Here is a 19,957-nt window from a genome sequence, read left to right as displayed (position 1 = left end):
TCACAGGCCTTGCTATTTTCCACAAATATTCCACGTATATTCAAGTTTCAAGCCCTTTCACTTGCTCTTCCCTCTGTCTACAAGCTTTTGCTTCAGATGTGCATCTGGCTACTTTAATTTTCTCAAGTCTTTGTTCAACTGTGAGGTCTTCCCTGATATCTCTATAAGTGCAACCCATGCACCTTACCATTCACTATTTCCCTCTCATGCTTTATTTTTTTCCATAGTACTTACCACTGTCTAATGCATGTCATCACTTACTTGCTTCATTTGTTTTTACCCTCTTCCCCACATGTAAGATCCCTGAGAGCAGAGACTTGTCCCTATTTTTTTTCCTTCCACTAGTCCTAGAGTGATGCCTGGCACAGAATAGGCACTATTTATTGGATGAGTAATAGTAACTTATAACTTGTATTCTAGTTTCATGTAGAAAAATGTTTTCCCCATTTGCCTGTGAGCCGTTTAAGGGGAGGGTGGGTTTCACTGTGGGACCCCCACCCCCACCTCAAAGCGTCTATTGCAGTATACAAAAAAGATGCTTGATATATGCTTGTTAACGGAATGATGGAAGCAAAGAATCACTCACCTTCAGTATGGAGACAAAGAAACAAGGTCATCCAGGAGAGCCCTGCTGATGTGGAAGATAGGTATAGCAACCATCACGACACCTGCTTCAGGTCCCCGCAGCCCATCTGCATTACTGCATCTGCAAACAGCTCCCAGCTCATGGACATCTGGGCTTACCCTCTTCTCTTCCTGGTAGGAAGTACACCAAGGACTTAACATCCCTGGGAACAACCCTCCACCAGCAGTGGCAGTAGATAAATACCCAACCTCAGCCTCTGGTCAATGTGGTCAGAATAAGATGGTGTCAGTTGTGTTTAAGTATGAGCAGCTGTGAGCTGGTGAGTAGGGCATTTAAGGAGTCATTGCATGTATCATCGTGTCAAGAACAGGGCTTTATATAAAAATGCCACCTTCAGTCATTTATTTTCAGTATCCAGCAGTGCCTGGCATCTAGTAGGTATTCAGCGGATGCCTGGGAAATGAACAAACATATACCTTTAATGGTGGGACTCAGCAGTCTTCAGAGCTTCCTTAATGACTGGAGAATGTCTTTAACTGTTAAACCTGTGCACCTGTGTTTCCCAGGCATCCTTTGGCCTTGAATTCCCAAAGGAACTCCTTCTCCCATATCTCCTAAGAGCTCTGGAAGTAGCAGCTCATCAGTGCCCTCCCTGACCTGGGAGGTTAGGCCAGGATGCCCCTGAGATTATCTGGTTAATCCAGTCAATCCCAGAGCTGGGGCCAGAACCCCTGTGTCTAGCCCTCTTCCCACAGTGGCCACTGTGGACAATCCAAGAAAGTACTTGGGGAGGCTAACAGCCGTATTTTCAGATTCAATTTCAACAAAGTGTTACCATTTAAGAAAGCCTGCCAAAAAGATAATGGGGATGAAAGAGTGCTCTGTAAACTGTAAAGTGCCATTCAAAGGTTAGCTATCTGAGGTTCACTGCCAAGGTCAATAAACCAAGGCCTGGGTGTAGAGCCAGGTTTTAAACTGGAGGAGCTAAAGAAAGGCTGGTCAGTCGCTCACTGACCAGTGTATGGGACAGGAGTGTATCTGCTGGGACGGGGACACAGTGGCTTGTCTGTATGCCACGCCCACCCCCACCGCCTATTTTAAGTACAGTGCGCTTAGGCTAAATAAAACCAATGCTTCCATATATATGTGTTATTAAAACTGATGATTTTTATGGCTTTTTTTCCCTTTTGCTTGTGTTTCAGAGGCTGCACACTGAGCTCCAGCCACCTGCACCACTGGGCAACGGATTGTCTAAGGTTTCCAACCGTCTGGGTACATGAGTGTTTTTCCTCCACATTAGTTTACATTTGTCCCAGCTGCATTAGAATTTAGATTCTGCACATACTCTGGCTCCCATAACCACATTCTTTTGCCCTCACACTACCTCTTTGTCATCTAACGACTGAGTGAGCATTGTTTGCCTGGCTTGGCTCATGAAAGGGGACCTCGACGAAGAGTAAACTTCACATTTTCTGGGCTTCCTTATCCTTGCGCCCGACACTGGAAGGGCGGCCCAGTGTTTGGTGACCTCCCGCATTAGGTTAACGATCTGGGTCTGGGCCCAGGCTGGATAATGAGCCCGTGAATAACGGGGAGCTGATTGTCAGAGCCTTATCTTGGTGAAGCGGAGAGGCAGAGCTCCCTTTGTCCTGGGCTCCCCTGCCTTCTCCCCAAGCATCTTTTCTTAATCTGTTGAAGCTAATGGGTTTATGTGGCAGGCATTCATTCCTCACAAGCTCCGATTCAAGCGGCTGTGCACCGATTCAGTCTCAGATGTTTCTCCACTTAACGGCTTGTAAAACAGTGGAAGAAAGATAGTAGATAAACTTACAGAAAGGCTTCTGTTATAGGCCTGGAAAAAGGCTCTACTTATTCCTCTACAGTAACAGGAGTCTTGAAAAGCCCACATGAAGGTACAGAAAAGAGTGAAACAAGAACACCACGGGGCCTAGCACTGCACGCAGTCTGCAGACTGTATTTTTCTTCCACACTTTCCCCAAGCGATATATGCCCACAAGAAGGAGACAAACTTGTAAGAAAAATTCTTACTGCTGCACGGCTAAAAACAAACAACAGAAAAAAAAAAAAAAAAACAAAACAGGCTAGAAAAAAACTTCCTAAGCTTTTGTTGTAATTTTCAGGGGAACAGCCTGATTTTAAAATTAGGAACAATTTCACTTCTTAAGATCAAAGCTTGTTGGGGGAAAATTAGTATGTAAGAACTTCTTAGGTTCTTACTGTTTTCTCAAGTATGTATCCAAGGGGCTGAGCTAGAATCACTCTGGAACCCCTAGTCCTAGCCTAGTTAGTAACCTTTCACACAACCCAGGGTCCAAACATGAGCTACACTTTAAAAAATTGTTACTAAGAGGGGTGCCTGGGTGGCTCAGTCAGTTAAGCGTCCAACTTGGGCTCAGGTCATGATCTCATGGTTTGTGGGTTCAAGCCTCGTCCAGGCTCTGCGCTGACAGCTCGGAGCCTGGAGCCTGCTTCGGGTTCTGTGTCTCCCTCTCTCTCTGCCCCTCTCCCGGTCACACTCTGTCTGTCTCTCTCTCAAAAGTAAATAAATATTAAAAAAAATTGTTACTAAGAGTTGGCAGGTAGGTGGGCTTGAGGGGGTGGGGTGGTCTCAGCTCACCACTGGCTGGGAAGAGGACTTCTCTACCTCCTACTCCTTCAGCTCGAATTTTTAGCCACAGTTTAAGAGGGGAGGTGAGGCCAAAGAGCACTGTGCACTAGTTCCAGGTGACAGTTCCTTTAATTCCTCTCTAAATGTCTGAGAGAGGGGGGTAATGGATGGAAGAGAGAGAGGGGGGGAGGGGGGAGAGAGAAAAAGAGAGAGAGGAAGCCAGGTGGCTTCTGCTTGCTTTAAAACTAGAACACTGAGGGGCACCTGGGTGGCCCAGTCGGTTAAGAATCCAACTCTTGGTTTTGGCTCAGGTCACGATCTCCCAGTTCTCGTGTTTGAGTCCTGTGTCCGGCTCAGTGCTGCTGGTGTGGAGCCTCCTTGGGATTCTCTCTCTCCCCTTCTCTCTACCCCTTCACTGAACTCTCTCAAAATAGATAAATGAACTTAAAAAAAAAATTAGACCACCGAGGGCAAGAAAGAGGCAGGTTTCAGGCACTCGGTAAACTGAAAGCAAACTTCTTTATTGTACACAGTACAGAATATAACGCAGCTTGGCAGGATGCATACGGCCCTGCGCAGGGGAAAGTATTTCAAATCAACTGGCAGGTTAAAGCCTTTCTGCACTGTAGACTTTCCACACTCTGGAAAAGAAGCAAAAATAAAACAAGAAAACAAATAAAAAAACCAAAACCATCCGGGAGGTGCATGAGTCCGATGGGAATGCAACGGTGATGCCGCCATCCTAGGTCCCGTGACAGCACAGGCCACGCGGTTACAGCCGGGGAGAGGGGAGCTCGGGCTACAGAGGGTTATTTTCATACTTGCTAAGACAGCGTAAATTCATCAAAAAAAGAAAACCCAAACCAGGATAAGTAAAGAAAGAAAAAACAAATCCTATACAGCATTTACAACAAATAAATCTCTAGCCAGCTGGGGGTAAAATATGCATCTATATATAGACTATGTGGAGGTTAGAGAGCTATAAATATGGTTTGGAAAGAGTCCTTTGATTAGAGTACAATGCTAATTAAGGCCCAAGCTAGAGGTTTAATACCTTTGTGGGCTAATTAGCTTCCAATAGAGGAAAACCTCCTGTTTTCAGAGCTGTAAAACGCACCCCCTTATCCCTAGGACCCTCTTCACAGACATGCTGCTGGTCTTAAGGGGGACTGTTTGAGACGGTAGCGCACCCCATTCGTAGGAAAACAAATCAAAGCCTGTTTCTTCCGCTCACCGTGTCGGCACGGTCTTCCCCGTGTGAAGAACAGCAGTCGTTCCTGACGTGCTGAGTGCCGCGGGGAGCACGGAATCCTACCAGCAGGGCAGGTAGCAAGGTACCACCACCTCCTAAGAACTTTTCCTCTACTTCGAGGCCAACTTTCACATAGCTTTAGCTGGGTTGTTTAAAACTTTTCCAATATAATACAGCAATCCGAATAGCTTTTTTTTTTTGAAGGTGGCAAGAAACTAAAACGCTAACACTGTTTTTACCTGTCAGTGTCACACGTACATCTGAAACCCTATCGAATCATATGCAGGGTTTAAAGTCCAAGGATTAAAGGAAAAAAAAAAAAGAAACGAAACAGACGAATGAAATGGAAATTGTCATCAGTCACGCCCAGGGAGAAACCCCCAGGGTTCCCACCAGGTGGCCAGGTTTCAAATGGACATGATATGTATTATGTACATATGCTTTCCAGAGAGGGCGTGTTAGAGAACGCGGGGAACTATACACATAGAATCTCAGCGGGGTGTCCAGGCTGCCCTGCACACCTCAAAAATGTACAACTCAGGTGCAAATGTTCTGTCAGGCTGTCTGGTGCAGAAAGCACAAAGCAGGCAATAAAGTGGGCTTGGACACTGCTAAGGGCAAGCCCCCAGCAAAGCCCCTTTCAAGCTGCAGCGTCTTCATCGGTCGGCACCGCCCTGCTAAAGGACGCAGTGCGCAGTTACCAAAAGGTTTGTTTTTTTTTTTGCTTTAAATACCAAAACTACAAAAATCAGTTTATAAACTGTTTTTCCAAAACAACCACCAAAACAAAACAATCCCCCGAATCAAAGCAAAACAAAATACTGTCAAAAGTGTAAATCACCCTTCTGAAATGAAAGCCATCCACACACGGCCGTGTGACTGGGAAGAGAAAGGGGGCTTGTTCTACTTGGTGACCACATGGCTAGAAGGTTCCCAAGAGTAGCAATGGTTTATTATTTGAGAACCATGGAGTGGGTAACAGCTGTTCTGACTTCCCCCCCGCCCCCATCCTTCTTTCTAGACCAAGGGGGAAACATTTCAGATTGAGCTAGAAGAACTCTCCAGATTTTAAGATCTATTTTTAACCCTTCATGGTTTGAGCCTCCCCGACTTCGTAGCCTACCTACTCTTCTACAGGTTTGTCATTTCTTGTTCAATAAATTGTGCAAATCAGAGCCCTTCTACGTAAAGGCAATTAGTAGTCCGTGATCAATGCAGATTGTCACACACTCCATCCTGGTTTGTGGGCACTAACCTGAACAAGGTATTGCTTTGCATATATTGTCCATGGGAAGGAGGCTCCGTTTCAATCTCTTCCCAGAAACCTTGTCAGGGTCAGAGCTGAGGCACCAGCCTTTTGGTGGTTTCTCTGCCCCTCCCTGTCCCCACTCCCCAGCCAAGGTATCGGTCTTTAAGGGTGCCAATCCAGAGACAGCTTGAGTTCTCCAGATAATACTCAAAGGGCAAGCTTTAGGAACAGCCAAAAACACAAACAAAACCACTGCCCTCATTTGCCTGAATGGGAACTGCTAGCTCTAGGGTTTGGCCGCTTAGCCGCTCAGAAACTTAGTAAGCAAAGCCCTCGGCATAGGGGAGGCTGCTGCAGCGATCCACGTCCAGGAGGTAAGCCGGGTTGTCTTCAAAGTGGGTCAGTGGCAGGGTATCCTCCTCGTTGAGGTGACACTCAGACTCTGCCTTCAGGAACGGACGCTGGTTGTCAGGGAAGGCCATGGAGAAAAGGGCATCCGGGTCACAGACAAATTTATAGACGTATCGCTCCCCAGCCACCTGAGAGAGAAAACATGCTTTATAAGGCCCAGCTGGAACAGGGCATGGGGGGGCGGGGAGGATGGGAACCAAGGGTAAGATAATGAGATAACTGAACGTCATCAAGTTCTCAAGGAGCCAGGGACCAAAGGAGGCTCATTAGTAGTTGATTGTCCAAATCATTCAGATTTACTTTGATCAATCTTGGGGACCTGTTAGCTGCCAAGCGTTGCGTTGACACCACAGCTTGGCACTTGAAAAAGAAGATACCCGAATTTCAAGATCACACTAGATAGGCTATTTTATTTATTTGATAGGCTCTTTTATTTTAATTTTTTAAATGCTTTTTAATTTGTTTTTGAGAGAGGGAGAGGGAGAGAGAGAATCCCAAGCAGGCTCTGCGCTGCAGAGCCTGGCGTGAGGCTGGATCCCATGAACCTGTGAGATCATGACCCGAGCCAAAATCCAGAGTCAGATGCTTAACTGACTGAGCCACCCAGGAACCCCAAGGCTTTTATTTAAACAATTTTTTAAGGGGCGCCTGGGTGGCTCAGTCGGTTGAGCGTCTGACTTCGGCTCAGGTCACAATCTCGCGGTCCGTGGGTTCGAGCCCCGCATCAGGCTCTGGGCTGATGGCTCAGAGCCTGGAGCCTGCTTCCGATTCTGTGTCTCCCTCTCTCTCTGTCCCTCCCCCATTCATGCTCTGTCTCTCTCTGTCTCAAAAATAAATAAACGTTAAAAAATTAAAAAAAACCAATTTTTTAAGTTTATTTATTTATTTTGAGAGAGAGGGAGAGACTGAGTGTGCGTGAGTTGGGAAGGGACAGAGAGAGAATCCCAAGTGGGCTCCACGCTGTTGTGCAGAGCCGGACATGAGGCTCTAAATCAGGAACCATGAGATGGAGACCTGAGCCAAAATCAAGAGTCGGACGCTTAACTGACGCAGCCACCTAGGCTCCCCTAGATAAGTTCTTTTAGAGAATTCTCACTGTGTTATACTCATTTACCTAGGAAGAAAGCTTACGATGAGGCTGGTGCTTAGTGTTACAAGGGGGATTGAAAGGTTAAATGCAGCACAGGGATCACGTTTTCCGTTACCTCCAAGGCTCACAGTCTTCACAGTACAGCTTTGTTATTCTGAAGGGCTAGGAATTTGATCAGAGACCCTACGTGGGAACTTAAATTTGTCCTAAAGCCAAGTAGAGTTGCTTTTTGGCTTACCTGTGGTTTTACATTATGCATTCCATGGTTCTGCTACACTGAAGAACTGCTAACTACCTTTTAATGAATTTTATGCATGATAAGATTATTAGAACCAAAAGGTCTTGATTCAAAGGCCTCACAATGCAGTTCGAGGAGCCATCTAGGTCAATGGGATCACCTGTTCTCTGCTGGTTGTTTAGCATCAGCACAAGAAGACACACACCACTCAAAATCAAACCTGATAATGCGCTTCACTTGGGTAATGCAAAGGGGCAAGGGAAGGCAGCTAAAATTACTGATAAAATAAACATTTTAGGCTCAAAAATTCAAAAGATTGAGTTTAACCCTGCCCTTCAGTCATTCTGTTGTGATTGTAAAATCTTTTTTTGAATTTTTTAAAATCTTTATTTATTTTTGAGAGAGAGAGTGGAGGAAGGGCAGAGAGACGGGAGACACAGAATCTAAAGCAGGCATTAGGCTTTAACCTGTCAGCACAGAGCCCAGTGTGGGGCTGGAACCCATGAACTGTGAGATCGTGACCTGAGCTGAAGTTGGACGCTTAACCAACTAAGCCACCAGGCGCCACATAAAATCTCTTTTTAATTGCAGAGATATGCCTTTGCTTCCAAATCTTGGGCTTAACAAATCTGTGGCTACAGAGGCAGGTTGTAGAGGTAACAGAATTATCCTAATAGGTCTCAGGTGCCTGGGTGGCTCAGGCAGTAAAGTGTCCGACTCTTGATTCTGGCTTAGGTCATGAGCTTACGGTCGTGAGATCGAGCCCTGCATTGAGCCACACGTTGGGCTCAACGCTGGGCATGGAACCTGCCTAAGATTCTCTCTTTCCCTTTCTGCCTCTCCCACACTCACGCTGTCTCTCTTTCTTACTGAAAATAAATAAATAAAACTAAAAAAAAAGAATTATCCTAATAAGGCCTAAAAACTTATTTTATGGTGATACTTCTGTCTAGTCACCAGAACATGGCTGTCTGCACCAACGCTCTTTGGAACTTAAACACTAGGAGTTAGGGGCTATGTATGAAACTGGACAGTTAGGATCTTCACCAAAGCAAGACTTAAGGGTGGCAGATGTACACAATTAATCATCCCTATTTAGATTTTTTAAGCTATAGATTTACACTAAATCTTGGATTCCCTCCCTCAAAAGCCAGTACATGTATGTAGAAGAGTGAGGCAGGAGGGCATAGTGGAAACATAAGATCAGGGGCCAGGACTTGATAGCTTCCTATCCTGGTTCAGTTACTAATGAGTCTTAACCTCTGTGAACCTCAATTTTCCCTTTCAAAAATTGAGGGTATGGGACTATAGCTTTTTAAAATTTCTCCCCACATGGGCATGCTATCATTCATCTTTAATTAGTTCTCATTTACTCATGGGTCATGTGACCAATACAACAAAAATCCCTTACACTGACTGGATAGTGCATTACCATCTCTGGAACATTTTCCCATAAATTACCCTGTGAAATTGCTGCAACATTTTTCATCTCCATTTTTATTGGGAATAGAGTCTTTGGGAGGTTAATACAAAGCATACAACTAATAAATGGGAGTGTTAGGATCTGAACTCATCCAAGTTCATTCCTGTGCCTTCCTTTACTCTTTGCCTGTTTTGTTCTCAGAAATGAAGTTCTCTTCTACTTCCTTAAAAAACAAGGACTTAGTCATAGGGACAACTAGTTCAAGTTCCAGATTGGATCTGGAGTTGGAAACAGCAAAGGAGTAACAGCTCTTCTTCCTGAATTTAGGATTCCACCTGATAGTATTAACATTAAAATGGTGGCGGGGGAGAGGAGTATGTGTATGTGTAAAGTTTGGGGGAAAGCGGAAAGTGATTGCTAATGGGTTTAGGGTTTCTTTCTGGGGCGATAAAATGTTCTAAAATTGATTGTGGTGATGGTTGCACAACTGTGAATATATTAAAAAACCACTGAATTGCACACTTTACAAAAAGGGGAAGTAGAATAGAGTGATTGCCCATCCTAGAGTCTCTATCAACGCTGTGCCAAGCACTGAAGTGAAACCCTCAGCCCTGTCCCAAAGGAGCTTGCACTCCTGTGAGGGATACTGACAAGTAGTGAGTAACTTAGAAAAAAGAGACAAGGGCCATGATAGAGATACATGTAGGTGCTACTGGAAGCAGGAAAGGGACCCAACCCGAGGACTTCAGATTCTTGGAGTGTTAAGGTGATTATTGGCTGGCCAGGCAATGAAGGGACTAGGAATGTTCTAATTCTTAAATAGGATGATAGTTTAATGTGTTTTTTTTTTTTCATTTTTTAATATGTTTGATGACTTACATGCATGTGATCTGTATTCTTTGGTAAACAAATACTACATTAATTAAAAGAAGATGGCTGTGCAAGTGACAGAGGTCAAATGCAGGTAAGGAAACAGATGTTAGGTGATGGTGCCCAGACTGGGAATAGCCTTATAGTCTATATGAAGCACTAAAATACCGTAAGACTTTATTTTTATCTTTACCTTACGTCTTTATCCAGAAGACAATGAAAAGCTGTTTAATATTTGTTAAGCTGGTGAGAGGAATATGGGGTCACATTACCACCTGCCCACGAGAAAGATAAACCTGGCTTCAGCATAGCCAGGTTCTCAACAGCAATGGCCATATGCTTCTGCCAAGTGCATCTTATCGGCTACCACCAGACTGCCGCGATGTGTAAATGTTAGAGTCTGGGTTATAGCACAGCATAAAATATGGTGGCTACGAATGATGAACCAGTGATCTGCCATTGCCATCTTCTGCCTATCCATAGGATTTTCAGACTGTGGTCCTCTCACCGGCCACCCCAATAAGTATTTTGTGCTGGCTTCCTCAAAATACACTTCATCCTTTATTCTGCAAACAACTCTGCTACCAGGTGATTCTGTTGCCATTTTATAAACCTTGGGTCTTTAACTTGAGTTCCAGTTTCTATAGGTTCGGAGAGAGAAACAGGATTTCCTTATTCCTCTAACACTATTGAGAATATTAAACCTGCAGCTGCTCTGGAAAACAGTGTGGAGGTTCCTCAAAAAATTAAAAATAGAACTACCCTATGATCCAGCAATAGCACTGCTAGGAATTTACCCAAGGGATACAGGAGTGCTGATGCATAGGGGCACATGTACCCCAATGTTTACAGCAGCGCTTTCAACAATATCCAAATTATGGAAAGAGCCTAAATGTCCATCAATTGATTAATGGATAAAGAAGATGTGATTTATATTACAACAGAATACTACTTGGCAATGAGAAAAAATGAAATCATGCCATTGGCAGCAATGTGGATGGAACTGGAAGGTAGTATGCTGAGTGAAATAAGTCAGTCAGAGAAAGACAGATACCGTATGTTTTCATTCATATGTGGATCTTGAGAAACTTAACAGAAGACCATGGGGGAGGGGAAGGGGAAGGGGAAAAAGATAGTTACAAACAGAGAGGGAGGGAGGGAGGCAAATCACAAGAGACTCTTAAATACAGAGAACAAACTGAAGGTCAATGGGGGAGTGGGGGAGAGAGGAAAATGAGTGATGGGCATTGAGGAGGACACTTGTTGGGATGAGCACTGGGTGTTGTATGTAAGCCAATTTGACAATAAATTATATTAAAAAAAGAATTAAATCAAGATATTTAGAGGTCTAGGTGTTTTGACAACTAAAGATTTCAACTCAGCACTTATGGGAGTAAAGACCTTCAAGTTGATTCCCTGATGTACTCATGTACTATGGATGTAATAGTTGGCCTAAGTTTCTGGACATTTTTGTAATTAGAGGCAGTTTAAATAAAGCAGAGGAGCCTAATTTTCCCATAGTGTGCTCCACATGCAACCTCTGGTTTCTGTGTACCCAAGAGCATTAAGAGTGCTCTTTATATCTCATTTGACTCTTATCTTAAGTTTGTTTTTCCTACAGCAGAATCATTTATGAGGCTGACATTTTCTCCCAGCCATTATAAACAGTCTTATTATGGAAGCCCTTGGCATTTTCTTTGAAAGTGGTCAGAGCGGTCTAGGTGTCTCTCATCATTGCTCACCTTCTGCATGATGCCCTTTTCGTAGTAATAGCGTAGAGAACGGCTGAGCTTGTCATAGTTCATAGCTGGCCGGTTCTTCTGGATGCCCCAACGCCGAGCAACCTAAAGAGACAGGAAGACAGAGAGCAATGGAAACTCATTCCCTGGGCCTGGTGGTTTTCTCCCAATCCCAGGAGAGCCAGTTCTGTAATTTGACTGCTTTGGTCAATGATCCATTTCCCTGACCTGGAAGCAAAATCACTTAATTCCCTCAAGACCAGATGTTCAACAAAGGTGATGATTTAGTCACAACTGCTAAGAGGTGAGATCTAGAGGTGGAAGAATCCTAGCACTTTAAGATTGCAGAGGGCTTGGCTAAGGTCCCAGAGGAAGCAGGCTCTCTAGTGTTTCTCCACATATGAATTATTGACCAATACCCATAGACCATTAACATGTTGCCATTAAGTGCTATGGCTTCTGTAGCAGTCAATAAGGAATAATTAGAGTGGTCATTCTTGAAACATTAGAAACACACTAGTGAGTTGCTAATGGGCCAGCAGAGCAAAAGTTCAATTCTAATAAGATTGGCGAGGGGCTGGGAGCTGTTTACTTACTGCAGCTCATGGAGTAAGGGGGAACCGGATCATTCCAGCCCACTGCCATCCAATCCCCTGCTCCCAGCAGACTTACAGAATGGACATTAAGACATGCGGCACCATTATCCACTTAATGAAAAATTAACAGGGCTTCCCAAACAGTTATGAAGTGCATTATACCCAACCCAGGCCACCTGAGGTGCAGTGATGGGGATGTAACCGGAGCTTGGGGCGAAGAAGCCTTACAGCAAGAAAACTTCCTAGTAGACTTTCCCAATCATCAGGACAGCCAAGCAACTTCTGTTCTCAAGTATCTCAACATCCAAACCCTACCTGTAAGGATGACTGGTCAAGGAGAAGAATAACTCCAGAAACATGAGTCTCCTCAGAGGTCTTTAAGTGTATGTAAACCAGGGGTTCATGTTTTGAAAATCTGAGATCGCTTTTGGAAACTTAAAAAAACAAACAAACAGAATAACTGTATTCCTTTGATCTTTAAAAAACCAGATGTTACACACAAAATGGGAAGTAGGAAGACTGCAAACGGGAAAGTGGGTCATAAAAAACGCATTTCACTTAAAGTTATTTCCTTAAAGTATTTGGGCAGAATGAAAGCAACATCTTCTGAAGTCAGGATTCTAAGCTGACCTTTAAAAAAATATCAGAAATGATCTGATAAGCAAGGAAGAATGCGTCTGTCCTAATTACATTAGAATAATTCAATAGCCATGATTCCTCTCTGCCTTGCAACAGACCATGTGAAAGTTAACTTTCCATCTGTTTGCCTCACGCCCCTATGGCAAACACGATGTCCCTGGCTCTCCTTTCCCCATACTGCACCCATTCAACTCCATCTTTGAAATAGCCAAAAAGGCACAATTAAGCAAAAATCCATCCCTTGGTTAGAGAAGATACAACATTTTAAGCCGGAAGAAATAGTGGTAAAAGGGAAACCTGCTAAACCAATTCAGGTCTTTCTACCCTGTTCAAAAGCAATGACACCATAAAGCTGTCCTTGAAGTACTATGAGCCGTCAAGTGACACAGGGGGCCTTAAAAAAGAAGCCCAGCCTCAACGTCTTACTGTATTCAGTGGTGGAAACCAACTCTTGAACATTCTCCAACGTCAGCCTTGGCCTCTCCTTGCTGTCACTTGCATATGCAATAGCTTACTGGAGAGAGGTTGTGCATATGCACTGACTTTGAAGCAGCTCTGGTAGCCATAGTTACTGACTCATCCTCTTGGGCCAGGGCCCTGTGATTCAATAGCCCTCCCCAGGGCTGCTCCTTCCACAGTAAGGCATGATACGGCACACTGAAGGCTGCTGGAAATGAGGGCTGCCCCATTTCTGGGGGAAGGGGAGCAGGCAATAGCTTGTCAGCAGCTCTTTCTTTCATTTTTTCCATTCATTACTTCGATAACGTGCCTCTTGAGGACGGAGGCTGAAAGAGTTAAAAGACTCACATTTCTTTTCCTCCCTTTTCAAGAGAGAGCAAGCCACAGCACAAGGAGCGGCTCTTTCTAGCAGCCCATCCTTTTAAACCTCCCCATGGCATCAGTTATCTGCCACATGTTCAACAAACAACCCTACCCCCCAAAATATTCATTAATGCAGATTCACAGTTAAAATGGCTCCAGATTAAAGCCGAGTCAGTCATAATTGAGAGGGTGCTAAGCTGGATGACTATCAAAAGACATTTGATTAGGGGGCCTGCCAAAACGCAGTTCTAAAACCACAATTTCCATGCACAGTGTAATGGATATTATGGATAATTACCCAGAGTGCACTACTCAGCCACACAGCTGCCTACAATTACGTCCCAAACAGCTTCCTCCTCCGCTTCACCCTTCAAGCTCCCCCCATGACAACGTCTTACAGCCTTTTCGAGGAGTTGGTATCTTCCTGACTTTAACAAAGAGTAGGGATGGCCAAAGTTATACAACCAGTAGGTTAAGAAAACCAAGGCTGCAGGCTGTGTGTCCTGAGGCCCAGCGCACACACAGAACAGAATCGGTCCTAGAACATCAGAGAATAGAACATTCAGAGTTCAGGGAATGCTGGGGGATTTCAAGGTGGAGTGGAAGGAAATACTTCCTGAAGAAACAAAGCTGTCCAGTCAGCCGAGGGAGGCGCAAGGCCACCACAGGCCTCTGGTGCGACCTGGCTACTTGACATTTATGAGCATTTTGGATTAATATTAGTTTCCCTATTAAGTACGAAAGCAGGGGCCCTTTACCATCTGTTCATCGTTGTCTTTACCACTGGTAGGAGAGCAGAAGATTCAATAACAGCTTTATAAAGGGTCATAACCAGGTTTACCTGCAGCTGCACAGCCTGTGCTTAGGCCTGAGGCAGTGGCAATAAAGTAATAAAAGCTCCTGCTTGTGAAATGAGATAAATCAATAAGGGCTGCCCACATGACAGATTTGCTTTCGAAAAGCCTCAGTGAGTCTAGGCAACATGCTTTCCTCAAGCATCATATAAACCTGGCTGTGATATCAGGAAAAGGATGTGGGGTGGGGGGGCTCTCCAGTAGGGCTCCATTTGTACATGACTTAGCCCAGAAGAAACCTTAGAAAAACACAGTAGTACTAAACTCTGGCTTTGAAGGGAGACTGAGTCTTAACAGAAACTGTTTACGATAGATGTTGACACATTTCCATTTTCATGAATGATACAAGACAGGGAATGCCATACAGCTTCTTTTTATAACTGCCTTCAATGAAGCCTTTCTTTTTTTTTTTTTTTTTTTTTTTTTTTTTAAATTTTTTTTTTTTTTTCAACGTTTTTTATTTATTTTTGGGACAGAGAGAGACAGAGCATGAACGGGGGAGGGGCAGAGAGAGAGGGAGACACAGAATCAGAAACAGGCTCCAGGCTCCGAGCCATCAGCCCAGAGCCTGACGCGGGGCTCGAACTCACGGACCGCGAGATCGTGACCTGGCTGAAGTCGGACGCTTAACCGACTGCGCCACCCAGGCGCCCCTCAATGAAGCCTTTCTTATCAGTCCTATCAGTCAGGATTCTTTATAAATTCCCAATCCCCCCCAAAGAAATTGTGGTTTATATACACAATGGAATACTACGTGGCAATGAGAAAAAATGAAATATGGCCTTTTGTAGCAACATGGATGGAACTGGAGAGTGTGATGCTAAGTGAAATAAGCCATACAGAGAAAGACAGATACCATATGGTTTCACTCTTATGTGGATCCTGAGAAACATAACAGAAACCCATGGGGGAGGGGAAGGGGAAAAAAAAAAAAAAAAGAGGCTAGAGTGGGAGAGAGCCAAAGCATAAGAGACTGTTAAAAACTGAGAACAAACTGAGGGTTGATGGGGGGTGGGAGGGAGGGCAGGGTGGGTGATGGGTATTGAGGAGGGCACCTTTTGGGATGAGCACTGGGTGTTGTATGGAAACCAATTTGACAGTAAATTTCATATATTAAAAAAAAAAAAAAAATAAAAAAAAAAATAAATTCCCAATCCACATAGTCTCCTTTTCTCATCTTAACTTTCAGATCATCTTCTTTTTCTAAACCAAGTGCCAAGTGGTTACTTCCTGCTGTTAACTCCCAGACCAACTATCCCCTTGGTGTGCTGAGTGAGCCTTGGTGTTAATCAAACAACATCTAAAACTGTAGTTCTTGCTCAAATGCCTTCCAATAGGACTGTTCCCATTTCGATTAAATCCAACCCAAAGACAACTTCTGCTCTGCTGGTTTAATATATAATGCCTAGGTATATGCTACCAAAAGAAGCATATGTCAAGATCTTCAGGGCAGGGTTCCCCCCCCCCCCATTTATGATCTCTTTAGATTTTAAATCAAATAGAAATTTAAAATCAGCGCTTTTGGAATATGCCAAACTGAAACCATGATTTAGTTCACTTTGTTATGTGATATTCAGGAAAGGCATTTTGTGTATTTTCTCCATTGAAGAAATGGTATTGGTATTATCTGTAGGCCTATCTGTCAACAGTTCTGGGCAAAGGACAGTAATAATGTTTCTTTGTCTATTAAAATAATGAAGGTTTGGGGTCACCTCTCAACTATTGTGATGCCATGTGATAAGCTTAAAAAAAAAAACTAAGCTCATAAGACTGACCCATTTCTGATCACTTTATTTGTCTAGGTTAGAGCCATTTGAAATATGCTGTGGGGAAGTTGCATCTTATGTTACCAAAATGTCATACAGTGTGTCCGTGTAGCCTCAAATGTAGCCTGACTCATACAAGGACCAACACCAAAACAAGCTGGTATCACGAAATAACACTTGAGAAAGACTTTCCAAGATGGAAAACAGACGTTATCTAAATGCAAGTCTTTGTGGCCTCACTCTATAGATTATGCAGATGTTTAACTAATACTTTTTGTGTTTTCTCCAGTGGAGACCCCTGCGTGTCCCTGAACTGTAAATTGTCCTATCGATAGGAAAAGAACTGCCAAGCCCATTGGCCAGGTCAGAGCATGAATGAGAAGGAAGAGTGTATTTCACATAGTGAAAAGCCTCAATGGAGAACTAAACGAGCACCCATCACCATCACCATCACCATCATCTTCATCATCATCATCAGTGGGTCAAGTATCATCCAAGTCTAGCCAGTGCTTACCTCCTCAGGTTCGATCAGCTTAAACTCCATGCCACGACCCGTCCAGGCAATGAAGTGGGCATTTGCTGGGTCATCAAGCAGGGTAACCAGGAACTGCCACAGCTGAAGGGAACCTCGTCTCTGATAAGGGGGCCCCTCCCGATACATGGTGGGCTCTTGTTTGACTTTGCCTATTTGGGACAAGGATATACATGCAATACTTTAGTCTTAAGTTTCTCAGGTGTCTCAGGCATGAAGGAGTTATTCTCGCCGACTCGGTGTTAACAACACTGAGGCGCTCTGACATCTCCAACACTCTGGCTTAGCAACAAACTGGAGAGGCTACTTACCTTCCAGTCTCTCAGGAACAACACAAGTGTCGTCAAAGTACAACCGGGGATCTTTTTCATATGAAAAGCCTGAAGGAAAAGTTAAAAAGAAAAACCATGTTGCTTGACAAACTCTATCTGTATTCTACTAACACTCTGGATTTAAGGACTAAAATGGAATTCTACTATCTCAGGTCCGAAGCCATATTAATTGCGGTATGCGTGCCAGTCTGAATTTGGGGGGCTTCAAAAGGACTTAGGCATTTGTGTTCTGATGTCTTAGTCAGAGAGGCATCGATTCCTGCTATTTGAGCTAAGACTGCAGGGAAGCGCTGAGTCACGGGTGAGTTCCTTCACATCTTGTTATGAGGTCTGTGTGGGTCATTGTTGCTGTGGCTAAGCTTTTATATCTGAAAAGGCATCTCATCTATTTCCATTGGCCTAGCTGGGAGGATTTGGTTGATCTGCACGTAGTCTTGCCATTTTCCTTCTAGCAAATATTAATTTCAACCTTTCCTACGAATCGTCAAGACTTCCACTGTACCCCATTCAATTATGAAGGAGCTTACAGGGTAGACGATGTTGCCAAAATGAGTAAAGACATGGGCCTGGGGAGGACTGTGACCAGCAATAAGTTTAAAAGCAAGTTGGCGGTATTATCACCAGACATAATGGAGGAAATCTGAAGAGATTTCTTCCAGCAAGAAAACTTATTCATTGTCTAGACAATAAAACAGAGGTCAAAAAAGGGGAGCTGATGGGCTCAACACATGGAAATGGAAATGAAAGGAAGGTAGGGCAAAAAATGAAAGGGGTCAAGGAGAAGGAAGGATGGCCAGCATTCTCAGTCCACAAACCCTTAATAGGCATTCGATGCTGACCACCACGTCACGTCACCAGGCACCCTGACAAGATCAGTGTTCAGTTCAAAGCCAGTTAATAGACAGGCTTGATGAGGACCACATCCTTCTCTGTGGCCTAGCCTGGGTCTGACGTGTGAGCATGCCAGCGCGCCCTCAGGAGAGCCCTAGCAGCTCCTGTGTGCTAAGCCATGCGCCCGTTCCATTCATCTGGCTGCAGGGTACAGGCTATGTGTGTAGGGTATGTCATGGGGAGAGGCCAGGGGAGCTGCTCTGCAGTGAAGGACTGGCATTAGATGCTGAGAGGGATTTGCTAGGACTTGAAAAACCCGAGGGGAAAGATGCCAAGAAATAATCTGCTGTTCTTTAAGATCAAGTTCTCGGCAGGACCAGCACCATTTTTAAGAGGCCTGGGACGGGAAAGCACTGCCCAGCTTGGAGGAAACTGAGATTATTTTGAGGTTTGTATTATTCTCAGCCCCAAGCGCTATTTCTGTTTATTTAACAACATCAAAGGAAGCATATTTTATTAGCATTTATTTATTATTTAATCCAATAAATATTTATGCCAGGCACTGTGCTAGAAGGGGGTAGATAAGAAGAATACAGACTCGGTGCTTGCTCTCATGGAGCTTGTATCTCGACTGGGGGACACACACCAAAAAGGCGGGGGGAAAAGTGAGACACAGGGTAGTGTGGAGCATTAAGGAGTGTGGGCCCTGGAGCCAGACTGATGCACCTAGATTAGCTGCGTGACCTCTCTGTGCTTGTTTCCTTATCTGCTGACAGGGGAAGATAGCCATTCCTACAGTGTTGTGTGAGAATACAATGAGTCAATATATATTCTGTTACATTGATCTGTTTTATCTTTATGCCAGGGTGCCAAGAGTAGTTCCTGGCACATAAATGTACAATAAGTGATAGTTTAAAAAAATGAAGAGAGTAGTTGTACATTGTGATAAGTACTATTAAGAAATTAATTGGATAATGTGAGAGCTTTCTTTTAGAATTCTGTCATGGATTCTAAATTCCTTGAGGATAAGGACCATGTCCTGAATATCTTAGTATCCTCATATCACCTTGTACATAAGTGCTCAACAAATCTTTGAATAAGTATGAAAGAATCCATTACAAAAAGATTTAAAAATACAATACTAACTTTTCTGAGAGTGAGAAAGAGCGCACACATGCTCGTGACAGTGGGAAAGGGGCAGAGGGAGAGGGGCAGCATATTAAGCAGGCTCGATGCTCAGCCCTCCATGCAGGGCTCGATCCAACAACCCCAGGATCATGACCTGAGCTCAAATCAACAGTCGGACGCTCAACAACCTGAGCCACCCAGGCGCCCCTACAATGTTAACTTTTAAGTCAGGGATTCAGTGACTCCTATGATATATTTATTTTCCAATCTGGTACTAGGAAACTGACTTTATGACAAACGGTTATACTTTATATTAGCAACAAGAATTACATAACCCCTCATGTTTCTTTCTTCTTTTTTTTTTTTTTTTTGGCCTTGGCTGCTAGGAAGCTATATATTTCCTGACTTTCCACATGGATTTTAACACTCCAGTGATGTCTTAATGGCCTTGTCAAGTCATCATGAATAAACTCCTTCAATGTTTACACATCTGTCAAACTTGCCATGCTATTTTTGGCACCGTTCTTCCTCTAGGTAAGGATACTACATTCACAGCAAACAGGAAAAAAAAAATGTACATCTAGATGAAATCCTAGGTTTGGCTTTCAAACCAATCAGATGAAGGTCTGCCGGTGAGAGTCGTTTTGGTGTCTCTGTGGTCACTAGTCCCTGCCACACGAGGTTCTCTAAAACATCTGCAAGATGCTCTTGATTTAAGTGAAATTTAAGTCAGTTAAATTTGCACCAGCAGTTACATCAGTTGTGGCCACAACCACCAACCACTCCACTGAAGGTGGCAGGAAGGAAGGACCTGTGTGAAGAGCCAAGTGGAAACGAAAGATTCACGCGCTCTGCAGAGATTCCAGGTGAACGCTAAGGCGGGCCGGCTATCTTAGTAATCACAGATGCCAATCAGAAACACTTGTTCCACTAACTGGCGCCTGTGGTCAAGCACATATAAATAAGAAGG

General features: G+C 44.0%; 1 protein-coding gene across 2 annotated transcripts in view; it reads right to left on the bottom strand.

Annotated features, from left to right (window-relative positions):
- Nucleotides 1-3,715: 3,715 nt before the first annotated feature.
- Nucleotides 3,716-19,957, bottom strand: part of ETV5 (ETS variant transcription factor 5) — a 60,985-nt gene continuing 44,743 nt past the window's right edge. For both annotated transcript variants that reach the window (XM_060639457.2, XM_078453148.1), the window contains exons 10-13: nt 17,008-17,076; nt 16,679-16,848; nt 11,491-11,592; nt 3,716-6,255 (exon numbers count right to left, since the gene is read on the bottom strand). In XM_060639457.2, the coding sequence (XP_060495440.1) occupies nt 6,034-6,255; nt 11,491-11,592; nt 16,679-16,848; nt 17,008-17,076 (563 nt within the window). In that variant the 3' untranslated portion in view covers nt 3,716-6,033. The remainder of the gene's footprint in view (nt 6,256-11,490; nt 11,593-16,678; nt 16,849-17,007; nt 17,077-19,957) is intronic.

The sequence above is a fragment of the Panthera onca genome, chromosome C2, assembly GCF_046562875.1.
Source record: "Panthera onca isolate mPanOnc1 chromosome C2, mPanOnc1 haplotype 2, whole genome shotgun sequence".
Taxonomy (NCBI): domain Eukaryota; kingdom Metazoa; phylum Chordata; class Mammalia; order Carnivora; family Felidae; genus Panthera; species Panthera onca.
The sequence above is the reverse complement of the archived record's forward strand: the minus strand, read 5'-3'. Positions and strand labels throughout refer to the sequence as shown.